The following is a 21,724-nucleotide window of genomic DNA, read 5'->3' as shown; positions in this document are numbered from 1 at the left end:
CATTCTAGAAATCCATTCTTTTTTCCATAATTTTCTCGGAACGATGACGCCGAAAATATCCTAATAATGTAAAATAATTACCTACTTTTCCGGATTCTGAAAATTTTATTTAGACTCCGAAGTAAAATACGACTACGCTTACGTTAATCTGACTTTTTTCAACGTTCCATACCCTACAAAGTTAATCACGTCAAATACTACTGGTATACGATAACTTTTCACGTCACAAATACATTGTAAATTAGCAAAGACGAAATAGATATCGATGTCTATATATTCGATTCGTGCCAAATGCTTGCACAATGCCAGAATTTGTAAAACATATATGTATTTGAAACTTCGAACTTTGTAACGTAATACTTGAGTTAAATGACTCACACCATCGTAATACCTGTAACGGATTACCAACTTACACGTAGCACATGTAGCATCTACAGGTGATTCAATGACGTTAGCTACGATAGCTTACGAAGTAGAATTGAAAGGTACGCACCACTTGTAAAATGAACAGATTTTGCGTTTTTAAATAAGGGGGAAAACGCCCTTGAAATAAATTCATTCAAAGTCCTTCCGTTACCAATTTATAACCGAAACTTCGAAAAAGATTTATCGCTACTAAAACTCAAAAACTTATGAATTCTATAATTTTTGCGATTCACCCAGCTCAGGGCCAAATACCAAGGTATAAAATCATTCATGACTATCCTGTCTGGAGGGAATTCTATCATCTGATCTGTATCACTATTCACTCATAACACTGCAATATTTAAATCGGTAAACTGCAGCCCACCTATTTCCCTCTTTCCCAATCTAGCTAGTTACATCAGCTCCTTGATGTTCTTCTTCTTTGTGTCTCCAAGCTGCCGCAAGTGTTTCTCTAACTTTTTCCCCAATCACTAATATTTAAGTACTCTGCCGCAGTGGCGCAACTATGGGGGGGGGGAGATTAGAGGATGTATTCCCCCCCCCCCCAAAGCCTCAGAGAAATCAAAAAATTATTTAAAAAATCTTATCTCGATTTGATATATAATAACTGCATCTGCTAAAAGTTATATTTGAATTGCTAAAATGATGTAAAATGCATTTTCAGGCTTGTTATTATTTTTTTTCCTGAACTCCCCCTTTTCCTGGGGGGATAACCTCCACTAACCCCACTCATCCACCCCAAAGCATATTCCTAGTTACACAACTGCTCTACCGGTTCAGGTAGGTTTACATCTAACGCTCCCTGATGATAATGCGAAATGAATTCAAACTGGTCGTGAATAAAATTAAATTATTTTGTAGAAAATTGCAAGTAACTTCAATTCAATGAAACAAACACCTAATCATCCTCATTCAATCTATAAACGTTCTCCTCTTCCTTCTCCTCCCTCGCTTACCAAACATTTTCCCTTAAGCACTGCCTTCACAATACACTACCCAGCGCTCACAAAAATCAACGAATGTTTTTCATTTTAGCCTAAAAAAATGTAACGACCTCGTCACATGGTACATTAACAGGTACGAGATAATGTCCCTTTGCATGAATGATTTGTGTGCACCAGGACGAAACATGCACGAACGCATGAACCAAATTACAATAGGTTCTATTTTCCGTTCATGCGTTCGCACAAGTTTGGTGGTTACTCGATGCATTTTCATGTTCATTTACGCTTTCATACATTTAGACATAAACTTGTACATGCTAATGTATCGTGTAATCAGACCTCAATACTACAATTGACTGGAACGCACCCTTTGATTACGAGACTCACGAGACGAAGTCAAAAAACGTGAGTTTAGAAGCGCGTCCCGCGCACAGGCGACTCAGGGCAGACGGGGCAGACATACGTGAAACCCTCCACGTGCCGTCCTACGCTCCCTCAGTGGTCACGTGAAATCCGGGAGAGCTCGCCGGCCGTGGGGATTAGTGGAACACCACCCGACGAAGACCGGCAGGGCGGTCTGCAAGAACCGGGGGGCGGTCACCCTCACGTTTCTCTCCCCGTCTCACGGAGATATGGGGGAGTAGGCGTGTAAGGAGGGGGGGGGCGAGGATTATTCCAACCCCTCGTCGAACTCGGTTCTTGTTTCCCCGTCGGCGTGGAAGTGTGTGACTGACGTGCGTTCGGTGATGTGACAGTCCGAGGGATCCCCCCAGACGCCGACCTTCTACGCCAAAGTGTCCCCAATGATGACGCCCCGGGACCGCGGCAGTGAGTGGACCGATACCGTTGGTCATCTCGCCAGGGCCACCAAGGGCAAAGGGAAGGACCCAATTCGAGGAGTCCACTTCTCACTTTGATGAAGGATACTCTTCGTCTCCCTTAAATATTAATAATAGCCCTTGGTTTCCATGACGCCGATGCCAGGGGAGGTTGGTGGACCGAGTCGACTGCCCTCCCCCGGTTCTTTCGGGCCGGTCTACGGAGTTAAGAGTGCATTCTACACGAATAGTGACTTCAAGGAAGGAAACTTGGATACGTATATTCATATTAAGTGTTGAGGACTTTCAGGAAAAAAGACAACTAGAGCTAGAGAGGCTCCCCGCAATAAAATAAAACTCGTCAAAAGAATTGTGTGCTCGTACACGGTCAAAGTATTCACATTCTACAGCTGATCTAGTGAAAAGAAGATACATAGACCACTAACGGCCATCGAGGTGTATCGAGGGCTGATATCAGTGTTAAGCCACATTCATTCTAAGAGACCCACCAGTGAGTGATACCGGTGAAAAAACGTTTTATAGCTTCGTGTGCATAAGCTAACTCGACAGTATGTGCTCTCAAACAATAAAAATCAAACCTCACAGACGATGTAGAGGAGTGGCGCTGGCCTCTGCGATTCTCCTACTCGCTACCATCCCTTGCCTTTCCTCTACATCCACAGCGTCTTCTCCCTCGTCAACCACCAAAGCTCCGCTAGAGGTCACCACCGGATTTCGCAGCGACAGTTCACAAGTCACAACCGAGGACGCCATAGGGCAAAGCGAGATTCCTTATCCCCTATTGCCTCAAGATGGTGCTTTGGGTGAAGATTCATCGGATTCCGCAAGTGGGAACAGAGACTTCGAGGTTCTCGACGACCACGAGGTCAGGTCGAGCCAGCACTTGGCCGAGATGGAGGTCACGACGGCCACGCCGCATGCCCATCGACGGGTATCTCCTGAATTACCGACCCCGGCACCCCGTCTGACTTATGACAGTCCCATCTTCACCGAAGGTATGTTGGATTGTATGTTAAAGGGGAGATTATTTTCATATCCCCAGTAAATTGTGGTCGATCACTCCTATCCAAATTGCAAATCATTGAAAGAATTTAGTAGATGGAAGGGAAAGATAAGATAACGAAGAAAAATCATATCAACTTAATTCAGGCGTTTACTCAAAAAGCTTAAAATAAGAAAATAAACATACAACCCACTTTTTATGACTTGGTGAAGTCATTTTAAGTTCTAGTTCACGTTTGCGTTCAGAGTGTATCTTTCATTCAGGGAAGTGATCTCTCACTAATGTGCGAAGAACATTCAATCACACGATTCCAATACACTAAACCTAGGAGTGGCTGAGAAGCGGTGATACGCTGAGAATGACGCAATGATGTCATCCACTTATTTGCGAAGGGTTAAGGCCGCCGATTTTTCGTCGCGAAAGTCACGAGAAGTAGGGAATAATAGGGGTGTCTTTATTCTTCAAAATCTGTCGCAATAAACAATGAAATAAAAGTGGTGAACGAACCTATGGATTAAAACTAATAGTGTGACAAGACAGCAGAAAAAAAATTCGATGGCGGCAGAGTTAGTACTTATTTTTTGTGATTAAAACTGGGTATGTAAAAATTAAAAACTGCAAAACCAAGGTTAGATAATGAGCATGCACCCCAGCACTGAGTAAATTCTAGGAGATTTACAATCCTGTTGTCACCAGATTCAGCGTCGGCGAAGCAGCGTGGACATGTTTTCGGTGTCGGATGCGCTGTATCGCCTCTCTAATATGATATCTCGCAAAAGTAGCCACATACATGATTATAAAAATGCTATAAACCTAGAGTTACTTTCACGCGAAATACATTATTGCCGGCGAAGCAAGCCGCGTATTAGCTACAGAAAGAGTCACGATGATTCAAGATTGGTTTACTTCAGCCAAGTATTTTTTTTTTGCATTACAAAGGCTGGTCCTTCACTTCCCGATGATTCTTTTTTCTCCATTTGTATCATGACTTTCTCGCAGGATTTCTTAGTGTTTCTCAGAAGTCTTTTGCAATGATTTTTTTCACCGTGTTCCTTAAAATAACTCAACTTTGAATTAAAATGCCTTTGCTTATTACATTTTATCTGCAAAAATGCACTGGTTTGGTCATTCGTTTCCGAAGTTAATCAAACAAATGCGGATAATCTCCACTATTACAATTGAATTATGGAGATAATGAAAATGTTGTACCTTTGCACGACGTAATTACCCCCTTTCCCTGACCCATTTCTCATAAAATGTTACAAATTCTGAGGAAAAAAACAAACTTTGTTGTTATGATTCCAATTTGAGGAGAGATTTGACGCTGCTCTTGATGCGCAAACATAAATAAGCGCCGATTTAATGCACGAAAGAGAAGTATTTTCGCAAAACAGCACAATATTCAAAATGATTTCTAATTACCAAACGCCAACAAGGCGAGTATTTTTCCACAACTGTTATTCTATAACCACTTGAGTGTCTTCCCCAACACATTTACTTGCCGCAAGGTAAATTTAGAAGGTAAATACCAAATTTAGACGTTAACTTAATGGATAAATTAATTGAAATTTACATATGTGATCAGTAAAATCCTGCACGCTATGTATTTCTCACCTTTATTTCCACGACACAGGTGCAAGGTCAAAAATGAAATACAACAAGAGCCCCACATAGATATGAGGCACAATAAATATATTGTCAAAACGTAGGCAGCAAAGAGCGCCGTGTTATCTGAAAATGCGTTCGTGCAGTTAAATAAAATAAATCACCAATGCTGCCAGCTTTGATGCCAGCTTATCTTAGATAAGATAGGGCAGACAGACGATAACTATGGCAGAGGTCCGACCAAATTCAATAAGTACCAAACCTCGAATCTAATCTCAATTAAAAGCCATCTTTTTTTCTACTGCGTGAAAACCGAACGGCAAATGAATGCAATACTAATCAAGCACTATAATAGGAATCAAGAGCAGGAAATTTTCCCTTTTAAGCAAGCGGTTAAGGGTCATATACTAAAAGCCATCCAATGATGTAATTACTGTAATAGGGAGGAAAACGAACGCTACTTTATGAATAGCAATAGATAATTCACTCCAGATTTCTTCTTCATAAAGGATTTCATACGCCCACCCAAATTTGCTAAAAAGTAATTCATTAAAATATGTATCAGAGAAAAGAATTCACATTAATGGTATTGCGAGAAAATATTATAGGACTTTGGCGATGGACTATTACTAGGCTAGAAATATACATATCATGTGAAAATAATTTTTAAAACAAATGGGAAAAAATTCATAGGTCCAAAAATATAGCATTAGGCTGCTGTAGATGAAAATATTTTAAGACCATATGCTTTCAGTCGCCCATAAGCTTGATCCATCCTGCAGAATCCTGGATACCTCGAGCTCTTAATTTAGCTTGCGTTTCACATTCCATTATTATTTTATTTTTTAATGAAATTAAAATTGTTTTCCCGGCTGATCTACTTAAGTGGATTGCTTTGTGTGACACAACATACTTTATTCCGCAAATAGCCAAAATTCCGGCTTCCCTTCCGGCTCTCCCTTCTTCAATTCTTTACGGAGCTTTTCTCAGTTTCCTATCGTCTAAACCGCAAATATTATTCCAGTTAAGAAAATTTGCCGCAAGAATACATTATTTTAAATAAAGTGTTATTCAAATTATCGTATATAATGAATACAAATTACTGCTTTTACAAGTATGTCAACTCTTGAATCGACGAGTAAAATTAGGTTTATAGGCACTAAGGTAAGTCAATAAATTCGAAACCTCCAAAATTATCACATTTCCTGACGTTCGACTTGACATTAGTGCCATTTTCAAAAAACAAACATATTTTGAATTTAATCACAGCGTTTAACTGCCAATTACTAAAACTTTGCGAGGCTATATGCATCAGTTTAATTTGTATGATGCCTGCCTATCCATTTCTCGGCACAACATTTATACACTCATTGTGATCTACTTTTTTTACGCTGAGGCAAGCATTGCTACAAGAGAGACTGCACAAAAATGCAAATTTCTAATATAATTTCCAAAGCGAATGATACAAAGAAAAGAAAAAGTTTACCATAAGTCAGAAAAGAAATGTACAAAGGAAAAAAATTCGAAAAATTACGAAAAATGACTCACTTATTTTCTCCGAGTAAAATCCGTTGTACCGACCCTCCGAACCGCTTATAGCTCCATATAAGTGATTCCTTAGCACCACTAATGGAGCGTAGTTGGGGCAAAGAGACAATGCTGTATTGGCATACAAAGGCCCTTTAAAAGAACAAGCCCAGGGCTCCAGAAACAATCAACTGCTCTGGCACCTGTTAAAACCTGGCACAGTGTATAGTGGTCATGTATGCACCGATCAGGATTTGGCATCCAGATATGAGGCTGTATCCGTATACGCATAATATATCCGTATTTTTAAGGTCAGTTTTCCAAATAAATAACACAAAAAATTAATACTTAGTACACAGCTAGGGACTTCTGACATGCAGCCAATAATAGGGTGGTTTCCTATTATTTTTTAGTGCCTAAATCGAAAGATTATTACTCATATAATACGCATTTCACGTTCTTAGATTTTCGAATGACGATATCTATTATTCGCGATTAAACGAAAAGTGAAAAATTTCCAGCGCGCGAAACGCGACGGCTCATTAGGAATGATGGGAAAAGTCCGTGTGGAGTATTTCTGTTTCCCGCTGCCGCCCAGTGAGGTAACCTTGAGGCGAAGCTTGAGCGCTGATACGACGCAGGCTGCTAGCAGGTAGCAAAGTACCCTGCTAGCAGGTAACGCTTGGCTTAAATATGTATTATTACTACCTTATCAAACGAAGGAAACTTTTCGACCTTAGACAATTTAAATTAGTGATTATTAAGAGATGTTTCCCTGAGCTCTGTGCCTCATGCATGCATAGGTAATCTCAGACGATGTAAAACTCCTATCTACTCGTAAAGAAACTAGGTCCCTGTGACGTCACGTGGAGTGGCATCGCATGGGCACCAATCTGGCCTTTTTCAAATGAGGTTAAAATTGACCATTGCCATTCGTCTAAACTGGGATTACTAAAACCAAATAATTTGTATATTATGAAAACCCTAATGGTGAGTAACGAATAGCAATCAATGCATTTCGTTTTTTTTATGAAGGAAACTACCCTATTATCGCCCTACATCTATTTTAGGTCATTATGTTCTGAAACAGTCCTCCTCAGATTTAGAACGTCATTATACTGTGTATTTAGAGAGAAGTCGCATTCACTCCACCTCTGCGGAATTTCACCCTTGCTGAAGTCAAGTGGGTGGTGAAACTTGGTTTATCATCGTCAGTCGAGTGAATAGCATTTTTACGGTAGGGAAGTCAGCACCCTTCTCTGGAACACTCCGCACTTCGAGCATTTCAATAGGGTTTCCAATTTTTTTTAATTGCCTGCTTTACAAAGAGAAATCGAAAGGTTATTACTCCTGGAGTACGTATTTCACGCTTTTAAATTTTTTAAATGACAATATCTATTTTTCGCGATTAGATGAAAAGTGAAAATTTTCAAGCGCGCGAAAACGTAACCGCTAAGTATGAATGGCGGAAAAAGCCCGTGTGATATCATTCTGGTTCCGGCTGCCGCTGTGTGAGGCCACCTTGGTGCGAGGCTATGAGCGCCGCTACGATGTAGGCTGCTAGCAGGTAGCGCTTGGCTTAAATAAGGATTATTAATACCCTTTCAAACGAAGGAAACTTTCCAACCATAGGCAGTTTGAATATGTGATTATTAAGACATGTTTCCCTGAGATCTGTGCCTCACGCATGCATTGGTAATCTTAAACGATGTAAAAACTCCTAATATATTTATAACTACTCGTATAGCATCTAGCACACTGTGACGTCACTAGGAGTGGTATCGCATGGCCGCCAATCTGGACTTTTTCATATGAGGTTAAAATTGACCTTTAATATTCGTCTAAACTGGTATTTCTAAAACCAAATACTTTGTACATCATGAATACACTAATGGTGGGTAACGAATCGCATGCCTTTCGTTTTCTTTGATGAAGGAAACTACACTATCGTTTGATCTGAAGGACTCATCCAGAATTTTTGCCGGAGACCCTTTGGCCAGTAACCAAACATCGCTTTCCCCATCGAGTTACCCTGATTCCCAGACGGCAAGCAGTTAATACTAATAAGTGGGGAAAGCAAATACTACACCTATTTTTATGACATAGGTATAAAATGACTTTACCTAATGCATACACCGGTATAATGCACGGGTAAATGCAAAAAGGGCCTAGATCCCTTCCTCCAAATGAATAAAATGCGGAAAACTAAAGAAATAATCTACATTCCTCACCGATAGAATGATAGAAGCGGGAAACGGGGGTAAAAACGACCAAATATAGAGACCACCCCCCAAAAGTCCGGAGCCTGAATACACGCCCATTCGTATCCCAGCCAAAAACATGATCTATCATGGCAAACATTTTGTGTTTTCACAGGACCCATTTTATTTATACGGCAATGATGCCAAATCTTCAACGCTCAAAATTAAATTTTCTCGGAATATACGTTTCTACATTGCACCAACAGGAAAACAGTCAAGAATTCTCATCATTAAAAGAAAAATAATTTCATGAATTAGCCAAGACAGTTTTTTGCGACCATTAGACTGAAAAAAATATTCAAACTGTAAAATGTACAATTGCGCATCCAATAATTCTATTTTATTGGTGCCTACGACGACTTCAATTCAGAAATACTACCATCAAGGCTTCTGAAATTCATACCTTTTAACCCTTATCAGAGCTAATGAAATAGAAGTATGGAATGTGTACATGGTGGCTTACCTCTTCTTAGAAATGTATTATCGCATACTGATTTAGCCTCTGAAATTTTCTGGAAAATCAACCCCCAACCTGTATTATATTCAAAGCATTGTTCTGAATATGTAATTTTATACAGAGTCACTCACACGGGTGCAATGTTATATAAACCAAGGATAAAATTCGCCATGAAAAATCATTTGGCTTCGTCGGGATTTGAACCCGGACCTCCCGATTGCCGGTCAGGTATGATTCCAGTTACACCACTAATCCAAATAGGCTCAAGCCAAGCCAATCGGGAGATCAGGGTTCGAATCCCAGCTGAGCCAAATTATTTGTTTCATGACAAATTTCATCGTTGGTGTATATGTATAACTATGTTAGAGTGTCACCGACAATGGTATCAATATAGTAATACATGCAATGCATACAATATTGTAATACACCGATATACAAATGGTGAAACCATGTTCGGTGTTGACAAGCTTACAATGTGTGTTGTACTAAGCGAAGTCCTAATTTGTGCAAAAATAATGTCGCACGCCACTTTAACCCATATCCGCCCTCAAAACTTTCCGGATGCGATTGTGAGAATATTTTTTTACGTTGCTCCTGAGGTCGTTTTTAGTAAAGCAAAGAAATATATTCGTGATACATCGACTTGTTTCTTCTGACTAACCAGTGGCGTTAGAGCTACACTGGGTGGTAACTAGTGCAGAACCTAACGTTGTTTCATTTCTACGAGTGACCTTTATAGAGAGGATGAATCTTCGGAGTATATTTTAAAGTATGTTTTTGGATTCTGGAAAGTTAAGATAATCTTCAATCCAATGCCATTTCTTGTTAACTTAATGAGATACTCGCATGTATTTCAAAGACAATAGGCATCCATAAAACCTTCTATACGCATAATGGCATTTTTATCGTATATTGCTGACCATTAGGGACTGTATTATGCAATTTCATGCACGCATAGTGTTTTGTTCAATTTCTTTGCCTGGGTAACGCATGTTTTTGGTTTTGAAGGTAGTCTAACCTCAGGAATAAGCTTAAAGACTACCTAAATCTTTCATATTCGATGCAAATGACGTTGGGTACTATTTGATGGAAGAATAGACAATTATCATTACAATGAATTTCCGTTTCGCACCCATCTTTTTCCGTCAGTGAGCATATTTCAACCAGCATCAAAAATAAACTACCTAATTAGTGAATTAAGTTATCGCAAGTTTTAACAGCATATTTGTGGCAATTTGACACCAGAAATAAAACGCGGGTTTCCTTCGATAGACTCATATCATACTCTTTAAACCTGATCGGAACTAATTAAATAAAAGTATGGAATGTAAAGGGTGACTTTTCTCTTCTTGTAAATGTATTTTCGCATACTGATTTAGCCTCTGAAATATTTTGGAAAATATTTGTCACGTTGTGAACCCCAAGCCTTAATCAGATTCAAAATCACTGCACTGAATAAGTAATTTTATACACAATCACGCACACGGGTGCCAAGTTATATAAACCAAGAACGAAATTCGCCATGAAAAAAGTTATTTGGCCTCGCCGGGATTCGAATATAGCCTCTTATGGTTGGATGTAGCCTGCCAAACAAGAGGTCGCGGGTTCGAGTCCCGCCTGGGTAGGTTTCCCCGGTCCACGGCATGATTGTTTGTGTACGTTTACTTGTTACATTTGTTGAACACCCCGGTGAAAAATAGCCAATAAGAGCTGCATCCGGTGATTTGAAAATAAAATAAAAAATTAAATTTAAATTAAAAATATGGCAACGGTGGGCGGAGATGAGTTAACCTCTGATTTTTTTTCTCTCCGCCAACCCTTTGCAGAGAGAGATGTCTACAACGTGACCTCGACTCGACGGGGAGACTCCAGATCCCTTGACATTGAGGACGAGAGGATGGTGGAGATGAACCTGGAGAGGGCGCGGGGTCGCGATCGAGGGAGGCCCGTGCTGCCGGCAGGGGGCGGAGGGCTGGAGTTCCCGTCGCCGCCGTTGGGTCCCGCTTCCACGACGGGGCGGTTGCGCTTTCCCCGGGTGCCGCAGGGCGAGTCCTTCCGCATCACTTCTTTAGGCCTCTCCGAGGGACTCTTCTTCTTCAGCTACATCGGGGACTTCCTATCGTGGATCCAACCCAACGAGTTCCCAGCGGGTAAGAACAAGGCTGCCACGCCACGCCGAAATTTCCAAGTTTTTCTGGTCACTGTTCCCAGCCTTACAGGCTCTCTACAGTGCGTTTCTTCGATCTTCGTTTCTGGTAAAAAGCAGTCAGTCAGTCACAGTGTGGCAAATGGGGAGTTAAGGGGAGGGGATGTGGTGGGGGACTAAGGCGTATTTCGAGGCTTAATGTTTTCCAGTACTTTCAGGGGAGTAGTTCCAGAGATTCTGAATGAATTCATTTCCGGTTTTATCTAATGATCGTGCAAACTGGGGAAGGTACGCTTTTAAATCCGTTAATATTGGAACGATTTGGAGATCTTTCCTTAAATATTTGTTGCGGATAAACCTAGGAGCTCCTGCTAGCCTTCTGATTATCTTGTTTTCCGTCGTCTGAATTCGGTTTAGGTGCGTTTTTGCAGCCATGAGCCAAACGGGTGACGCGCAGGACAGAAGAGGTTTTATCATGGATTTATATAAGAGCAGCTTCGTTTTCAGGGATAGTTTTGAGTTCCGGTGCAGAAGAACAAGGCTGGATGCAGAAATAATGAGGTCCTCAGATATTTGAGATACAGGGCCTTTTGTAATACCGGTTAACCGGTTATTGGTAATGTAAACACTAGGCACAATAGCGCTTTGTTCTTCGAAAAGACGTCCAAAAAATTGGGTGAAGAGTATATGACGATTCTGTCGCGCGGCAATGGAACGAATAATGCTGCAGTGTATTTAGGCGTATATCACTCCCTCGGACGATGGATATCACATGAACTTGCGAAGAATTCTGATGACATGATACACATATTCCCAATGAGTCCTTAAATTCTATCACTGGTCGCGTTCAGCAGACTCAACAGTTGCGGAACCGGTGAGACAATTTCTGCTGAACGCTCTCTGGTAGGTCACCGGTGTTACTGATCAGACGCCATTTTTTCCACCGGAGAAAATCAGTGGTTGGAACAAGTTAACAATCAATATGGCTGCGCCCAGTACTAGCACGTCTTCTGGTGCTATAGTTGCAAAAAGATATGCGTACGGAGGAATGACATATGAAATTCAGGATACTGAAGAAAAACAAGTAAAACTGGCTTCAGGTTTGTCATCGACTAAGTAAGCTATCGTCCTGAAAACGAGGGACTATCCCTTCGTAATAGTTTTCATTCCGCGGCCTATTTCTTCTGAGGCGTACGGCTTAGGGATTTCTTCTAGAGAATCTCGTCTCGCGTTGAATTAAACCGAACAAATTTTTCACAGTATCATCGTCTCCTGCAATTAAAATCGCCAGCGCTTCTAAAGGAATCGCATTACCGTTTCTGCTATTTGGTCACGTGACTGATCACTGCTCAGCAACCGTCCAGCAGATCGCTACGACCGATCGCTCACCGGTGAGGGATCTCTTGATCCCGGTGAGTATTTGCTGAACGCGACCACTGATACCTAGTAGTGTGGGCCTGGTAAATACCCAGTGTCTAGGGTCATTTATACCAGATTACTTACTCGAGTGTGTGTCCGTGACTTGAATAAAAAATAGTACTAATGAATTAACTAGAAAAACGTACCACTGCAATTCTACGAAGAATAAAAGATTCCATTGTGAGTGCCATTAAATCGGATATCTACACTACAGTCCAATTTAGATTAAAGTAGAATTTTTCTATCGCCTTCCAAAAGACAAAATCCTTGCCTTGGAAAGAAATTTTCGACAAATGTTATTTCACAAAGCAGGTGCAATATTGATGCGATGCCAGGTAACATTTTCCACTTCCTGAGGACACTTTATCAATCGTATAAAAACACACATTTTATTGAATATGATTATCACAAAAACTTACTATATTTTCTGGCAGTCTAATTATTTCATTCTAATCCCAAAAATACCATGGAATGTTTTTATTCTTCTTAATCATTACACGCATAAGTAAGCAGGCACTTTTAATAAAAATTAAAATAAAATGACTGAGAAAATGTGATCATAAAAGAAAATGAAATTATATATAGTCCACTTTGACAGTTGCTGAACCGTTTCCGCAAGCTTCCGTCCAGCCCACGTGCTTCAATTTCTCTTTGAATTAAAATGAAATGGAATAACTCTTTAAAGAAAGTTCAATAAAATGAGTATCATGACGTTTTAATTCAACTGCATTCCAAGGTATGAGTTTATTCCGGCATCATAAGTAAATTTGAACTTTCCAGAATTTTTCGGCAGAAAATAAATGATAGAAGAAAAACTTCGGGAAACCACACTAAGCAAAGGTTATTTGAAGTAAGATTGTGGTTACTGATTGATAGAGTATGAGAGTACTTTGTTATGGGTATGACCCATAACAAAGTATGTTTGTTATAACTCTTCTGCGAATTAAATAAATTATTCAAACTAATTCAATAGTTTTCAGTCATTTATTTGTAATTCCGTTTTCCAAAATATCAAATTCCCATAAGAAGTACCCTCAAGAATCCAACCCTTTATGGCACAAATTGGAGCGAATATGGAGTTAATAAGACTTTGCTGAAGAGGAAAACGTAATTATGTCATTCATTCCGCAATAATGACTTCTTTCGTTTTAGGCTAATACTTGAGCATATATTTTCTTTATTGATATTAATATTACTTAGGAATGTCAACAGATTTCAAAATTTCCGTGGATCCCTTTCCATTTCTGACATGATACTTGTTGTAACTTTAAAATAAAATCGTAGATGAAGTTATGAAAATTAGCATCCAACTATATAAATTATAGAGGTTACAAGAGATTATTAATGTAAATAAGGTTTCAAAAGTTTCACAGAGGGTGAGCACATAAGGGTTTTCACGTCCTTGTTTCCCCTTGTTTTCAAACTCGAGTCACCGCTCATCGCTAAAAGAAGAATATAAAGGCATCTTAATCCGAAGCCAGATGTTTCCATAATAGGATTTCGACGTTTAGGCAGCAATCAGGTCGTAAAGCTTCTGGAACGCCATCGGTATGATCACAGTAATCATCCATGCTGAAGACGTAGAGATTATCACAGCAGCGCGAAAATATTTCCGCTTGCCCAGACTAATTTTCATGTAGCTTACGCGCTAGGAGAGTGACGAGGCAGCAGTAACATTTCACATGGAACAAAGAAGGTGGCGAGAGACAGGAAAACTAGGTTAATCGCACAATAGGCATCGTCACTCTCCACAAAGCTTTCCAGTTACCTCTTTTGATAATTTTCTTTCATGTGTCACAGAACCATTAATCTCTAAAAGTTCATTCACCATAAAATCTATCACCTCATTTCCATAGATAAAGTGATCATAGTCCAACTTCTAAAAAAATATATTTATATATAATATATCATGTGAAGTAGGTGAATACGAACTATTTCCATCTCCCATTCAATGCATCACCGATAAAATTTTTGTCCGATATCCAAACATTAGCCTTAAAAGCTCTTGCATGAAACTGAGTTGATAAAAGACTCCCTTCTATATAGTGGCTTCATCAGCGACTGGCTGACTATCCTGCATTGAAGTTCATCAGGCAACTACAATGCGACGATGAAGAATTTAAATTAAAATTGGGTGCCGCAACGGCTCAAAAAGCGCTTGCTAAGAATAATTTGGAATTGCACGCGCAATCCAAGCATAAAAGTTAGTAAAAAATATAATTATATATTGTTTCGGGAGTCGGTTAGGGCATTGCATGTCCAGAAATACCTTTTCAAGCACTAATTTTAAAATTCAACTGAAACGCCGGCGGCGTATTGTAAACCTTGACATTAAAACGTCCTTCTTCATTAAATTATAATTCACATTGACCTTGAATAGTTATAAATGATGAATTTATTAAATGGCTTACGGTGAACCTTACCATTAAAACGTTCTTCTTCACTAAATATCATTAACAATGACCTTGAATAGTTATAAATAACTTTACATTCTTCAACGAAATCAGTAAATTGAGAACATAAAATGAATCTCCGACTTTTTTATTTTTCCTACTAAGTATTGAGTAAGTTATACAGTATCAAATTATGATTTCGAAAATAGCAAGTACAGCACTATCTTTAAGTCATTTACAACTATTGAGTACGTGCCACTAGTGCAAACTGATAACAATGTTCACTTATTTTACACCTTGAATGAGTAAGGAGAATTGTTATTTTAGGATTACCTAATCCTGGCTTTTCTTCCCTTATCGGTTGACATAAACCTGCGGGCGGTTCAGAGCTGGTGAGAGACGCAATGCACCACAAGGTATCGGTGACCAGTGTCATCACTCAGGTAAGTGCCAGTAGATTTTTTCACATTTTTAACTGGACTGGAGAGAGACATAATCAAATTAATCTGTAACAGACGCAATTTCTTCTTCTGGACAAAAATATCTAGCTCTTTTTCAATGAGTTTGTTGCGAACCTTGCACCGTTGGCTCCGAAAATTGCATTCATGAAAATAATTCGGTAAATGATGAACGGAATGATATTTTTCCACAAAATAATCATCTTCATTCAGCCATTTTATGTTAATTTTAATTGAAGGAAATCACAATATAGGATCCTCCTGTCGAGAGATATGTTCTCAGTCTACGCACGATTTAATGGGATTACAAAAGTCACCACAAACGTCGCAAAAGATATCTTGAGCCAGGGGCGCAGCTAGGAATTAAGACTAGGGAAGTTTTAGGCGCAACTAATACTGGGGGGTCTGTGTGGTAAGAAGGACCCGCCAGGGTATGCAGGAAGTGCAGGAGCCCTCCCCTAGAAACATTTTGAGATAAATGGTTCAAAATGGTGAGTTTTACGGCTTTCTGAGGGATATTTAATTAATACTTACACTAGTCTGTAAGTAATATTAATCCAGTTAAGTAAAATGGATTAAAATAATATAATTCAATAATAAAAGAAATTTCAAAGGGCTTTGAAAAAAATTATAGTATACTATAAAATTACCTCAGGTAATATTTATTTAAGATCATATAATTTTATTTTTTTAATTTCTCTGAGCTCTGGGGGGTTTATCCCCTAAATCCCCTTCGCTGTACCAGTCTTGAGCTACCTTTGCTTTTACCGAAATAAAAAAACAAGTCGCATGCGACGTTAACGGAAAATTTATTTAAAATGATTAAACACAAATAGAACAGAATTCAATCTTATGATATAAAATAGTTACAATTGTGGCTCTGCAATGTTCAGCAGTGCGGCCAGCCCCGCAAGGGGGCGCTCGCATAATGACGCGATCTATCAAATACAAAACTTTTCAACACTATTCCTCGCGATAATACAAATTACTTAGTGAATATTGAGAACAAATCGATCACTATCCACTCATCGCAGGGCTGCGAACATTTTTGTAAACAAATTGCAAAGCTCCCTAAGTGGCATCAAAAATCATGCTTCAACGATACGAAATGGCCATCCTCAATACTCTCTGGTTCAGTTTCCGAAGTTTCTCTTTTCAATAAAAGCAAAAGCGAAGGCGAGGGAAAAGAATTATTGGGTCACAAGTCATACAAAATAGTGAATGAAGAATTCACGGAATGAAGGACAGTGAAAAGTGGGGTTTTCGGGAAAAAATTCTGCTCCATGTAGAAATAGTATTTTTAGTCCAAGAATAAATCTCAGGCCTACCTCCAACCTTGCATGTCTCGTGCAATCAAGAGTAGAAGCAGTATGAGAGACATATATCCAGACGCGTCGAAAATTAAGTCATACCAGATAGAGAATACTGTGCTTGATGAAGTAGAGATACGTCGTTTTATTTCACAAGGCAATATTTTGAGAATTGTAAATTAATTTATACCCCTTCCAAGCCCTCGAGAGAATTTTTACACTCGTTCATTCACTGTAAAGTCGATGGAACTCACCTCCGCAACGGTCCGTTTTATTCTATGCATCATGCAGTTGTAACCGAAGGTCTTTTCATGATTAAAAGCAATAGCGAAGGCAAGGGGAAAGAACAACTGAGTTTCAAGTTATTCAACATCGGTGAATAAATAGTGCATCGAAAAATGACAGTGAAATGTGGAGTTTAAAACAAGCTATCTCTGCTCCGTGAATCCCTCATGTGAAGCATGGGAGGATTGTACCTGCATTGTCTTCCAACTTATTACTTTTCATTCGTTCGGAACACTGTTTTTGCACGACGGCCGGATAGCATTCATTTTCGAAAACACTGAATGGAGCATAAAGGGACACCTTGTTAAGGCTTTTAAATAAAATATGGAAAACAAGCGAACGACCCAGACGCAAGATACAGAAAAATCCACTGGAGTCAATCATTCCGCCTATGAGGCTAACTTAGCATGGTATAATATTTGGTGGAGGCAACCGAAAGCTTTTTGGAGGGTCGTTTTGCGCCATGAGAAAATGGCAAGGAGGGAAGGATGGAGAGAAACCCAGCGCCGGCATTAACCTGCTCCTAACGAAACCTCGGCTTAACGTACCATTTGACGGACGGAGTGTTGCACTGAAGCTACCTCTCACACAGCACTCATGCAGGGATCGGGCAACCCCTGAAAAGTTTCTACCACCAACGCGATTTGTATCTGGGCCCACGGGACGTGATGCCAACGCTTAAGCCACCACATCAATCCGATAAATTTGACCTATCACTTTACCTTACATTCTGATACTATAGGATGCCTTTGAAGTAATTCCAAATATAATTGCCTTCATTATTAAACGCGAAATACAACGAACATTTTCACAAAAAATCAAGACAAAACGGTATAATTAAAAAGTAAAAATGGCATCGTGCCTGGTTTTAAGAACAGAAGCACACTTACGCCAGGTTTCTCCCCATCGTCGGGTTTCCCCGTGACCGCTTCCTCCAAATACCACAACCAATACTCACCACCGCGGGAATACACTCCTGACTCTAGGCTCATAATTCCAAGCTTTTATTATAAGACTCCAAGAGGTGTAAGGAAAAGGAAGAAGGCGTCGCAACGTGGTACCAAATCGACAAAAAAATGTGCCAAAATTAATATCATCGTTATTTTACCTTACCTCGCAACAAAAACAGTTTCACATTTTTCAGAATATTGTTATTTAAACAATTTTTCGAAAATCTAACGATAAATGTCATGGGGATTGGCGAAAATTAGCTGCGTGTGCGACACTTGATATAATCTCAAGGAGCCCAGCGGGAATGGGAATAGGAGCGAAATGGAAAGGAGAGAAAACCACGATGGCGTCATTGGAGCGACGCGGGCTAACACAAGCGAAATGGACTTAACTATTCCTACAGGCATGAGAGATCAGCCGAAGAAAATAACTATCCAAAGACTTTTCCTTGGATAGGTCATATTTACATTGGTCGATTTCAGTTTAGAATTTCAAACAACAAGCATTATTTACACGCCGAAGTTGATAGCAATACCAATCGCCTCGCATTGTCGACAGAGAACATTCTCTTCGCAGATACTTTAAACAATTTAGAGCTCAGCGTAAGTAATAGTCGACTACCCTTGAAGTGAACATAGACTAAGACCACGCGTAAACCAAGCTGAAGAGCCATGAAGATCGATTACAAAGGGATGATAATTTGATAGACGCTTTAAAATTGAAAATTTTAAGATCCCTCGAATTAATTTATCATAACATTCCCACAAATCACACATAAGACAGCATATTTTAGTCAAGAAACTTCAGTTTAAGTCGCTTTGTCTGAGTATCCTTTCATGATGCAGGGAATGCCCTTGTCTCCAAAAATAAATCTCTTTCACATCTCAACTCCTTCCTTCATATTATCACTTCATTTAAGATCATTTCAGGTGGTTACTGAGCATAAACCTCATAATATTTAAGTTTCCGCGGAATTTCTCTCCCACTCCTCGATTATAGGTCGTATTTTTCAACAGGAACCCGTTGGCTTTATACGCACCTTTGCCGGAGAAAAAAAAGAGCTTTGCGAAGTATCGAAAACGTTTGAGACACAAAATCCCTGCAGTAGATACTATAATTTCCCCCATTTCTAAGCCTTGATCTCATTTTCTTTCTCAGAGGCGAAATATGCTCGGCCAATAAATCTTCCCCACAAAATACTCTCACATTATCTGGAATATCCCGCGCTGAAATCTGGCTATTCAGGCGCTTATGTTCGGTCGACGTTCGACGGAGCAGCTTATAGGCCGTTCGATACGGATGAAATTGCCGATAAACCAAGGGTGAACAGAGGTCGTAACAGAAAGAAAACCAGTATCCCGGTATATCGTTCGAAACCTATTGAGAAAAATAATCTAGAAGAATACTGGAATTGGGATAAGGCATTTTCACGCCAACTTGTCAGACACGGTTCAAGCTACAGATGTTTTTTTCTATTGGCTTACTTTTTTATCTTTTGTCCACGGGTTACTGAATCGAAGGAGGGTTTCCATTATCACAAAAACCACAATCTGTATTTATTTTTTATAAGTGATTGTCAGAACAAAATTTGGGCTACTATAGGATACAAAACATAATTCAAAGAAATAAAGCTTTAAGATACCCTTCTGATGACCTCAATTAACCTAGTAATTAATTTACAGGTCTCTTTGGTCTTATTTTCGAAGTAATTTTGCAATATTCACCTGATTTTGGTTGAACGCGCGTTATAGTAGTGTCAGGAGATTCAACACTGTAGACTTTCAACATAACTTATTCCATTTCTCATGTTGTGAACGAATAAAAGTTAGAAAGAGAAACTTCCAAATTATATGCTTTTGGGTCATCGTATGTGATAAAGAACAAATGCAAGATCTAATTCTCAGTCATTGCACATGTCATATGAAGGAAACCACATATTATCACAGTGAACTGGTTAATTTGTAGATATTCGTTGCCCTATAACTTTTACTTTCTTAGCATTTACAGAAATATCGATCATCTTTCTGACTACCACAAGACTCTCACCTTTGCTTAAAAAAAAGTTAGTCCCACTTTCATTCAGAAATACGATAAATTTACCTTTCTTTCGAGGTACATATATAAACTACATTCCGATGACGAATAAAGTGGCATGGTAACTGTTTATGAGCAATCATATTACTCCGCGTAAGTTTAAAATAAAATAGTAATCATTTAGGGCAAAAATACTTTACAATTACTGAGATGAAAGGAAGTGTTTTTTGCAATGAAAACACATTATTATGCAATAGCATTTAGTGAAACTGTGCTAACTGGTTTGCTGTGCAAGGAGTTTGTATAATAAAAGTATTTATTGGAAATAAGGAATGGTGTCTTCGTTACACGATTTTTTATCAATAATCTCAGCTGATAATTATTTGGTACCCGTTTTCCACTTTTTCAGCATTTGAAAGAGAAATGACGCACGGGTGTCCCTAAAAACTTGATTTCAAATTCAATATCAAATAGAACCGCAGACACCACCTCCGCTCCTTCCACGGCCATAGATGTTAATTTCAGTTCTCTTGCAAATACAAGATCTCTTCATCGCAGGGAAACCGAACAACTAATTAATTTCAGAGTATTATTTTTTAAATTCCGTTAGCAACACATAGGCCCAACAAATACCTTTCTTAAGGCCTGGTTACAGGGTGCATTAACACGTACAAGTTAGTACGTTTGCGTGAATGATTTTGGAGGACCGGAACAAAAAATGTACGAATGCATGAACCAAATTACAACAGGTTCAATTTTCCGTCCATGCATTCGCACAAATTGGGTGGTTAGACGGTGCATTTTGGCGTTCATTCTCCCGTTCATACATCTACACATTAACCCGTACGGGTTAATGTATCGTGTAACCAGGCTTTTAGAATTTTTAAGCTGTAATACTTACTGTGAACTCACTTAATTTGTGTGAAAATTTGTGTGTACAAATATCGGCGTGGCCCTTAACTGAACCGCAGTCTTGCAACTCTTTTTTAGTACTCCCTACAATATTAATATTAAGCGATTTTAATTTCTCCTGGCGAAAAATAATGAGGGATTCTTCTCGGTTTCTCAGTCAGGTTAATTCAGACGTATAGGCCGACGTTTCGTAAAACGACTTTTCTTCCATTTTCAAGGCGTGTTACTCAATGAATGTCGAATTTCACACTGAAATTTACGATTTGATAAGATTTCGTGTGAAATTGGACATTCATTGAGTAACACGCCTTGAAAATGGAAGACAAGTCGCCTTCCAAAATAGGTGACTGAATTAACCAGGTTGGGAACCCGGGAAGAATTCCTCAATCATAATATTGCTTTACTACAGTCCTACATTCTTCCTTTCCCAAACTAGTTTTTGAAAGGCTGATATAAAATTTTAGCTAGCAATAATTTATTATGAGTGGTTAACTGCTGAATGGTGAGCGAAAAATCCCAAGCTAAAGGCGAAGGCTCGCGTTAAGTATACAACTAGTAACCCTTACGCACGACTAACTTTATACCGTGGAATATTTCCGCATGTGCTCTAAATAGAGGGACACCTACCTTCTACGCCAGCCAATTTCCATTGCTAAATTAGTACTTACATTAACAAGTTTACCTAACATTTGACATTCTACGGCATAAGTGAGCGAAAGTAACAAATGATACGGATTTGAACACTAATAAATGG

The 21,724-nt window shown here is 39.2% G+C and overlaps 1 protein-coding gene across 1 annotated transcript in view; it reads left to right on the top strand.

The window, feature by feature from the left end:
* Window positions 1-2,070: 2,070 nt before the first annotated feature.
* LOC124155668 (prominin-1-A) overlaps window positions 2,071-21,724 on the top strand; it is a 49,487-nt gene continuing 29,833 nt past the window's right edge. The window contains exons 1-3 of the mRNA XM_046529683.1: window positions 2,071-3,204; window positions 10,889-11,212; window positions 15,408-15,463. Coding sequence (XP_046385639.1) covers window positions 2,760-3,204; window positions 10,889-11,212; window positions 15,408-15,463 — 825 coding nt within the window. The 5' untranslated portion in view covers window positions 2,071-2,759. The remainder of the gene's footprint in view (window positions 3,205-10,888; window positions 11,213-15,407; window positions 15,464-21,724) is intronic.

The sequence above is a fragment of the Ischnura elegans genome, chromosome 3, assembly GCF_921293095.1.
Source record: "Ischnura elegans chromosome 3, ioIscEleg1.1, whole genome shotgun sequence".
NCBI classification, from domain to species: domain Eukaryota; kingdom Metazoa; phylum Arthropoda; class Insecta; order Odonata; family Coenagrionidae; genus Ischnura; species Ischnura elegans.
This window is presented reverse-complemented; position numbering and strand designations above follow the sequence as displayed.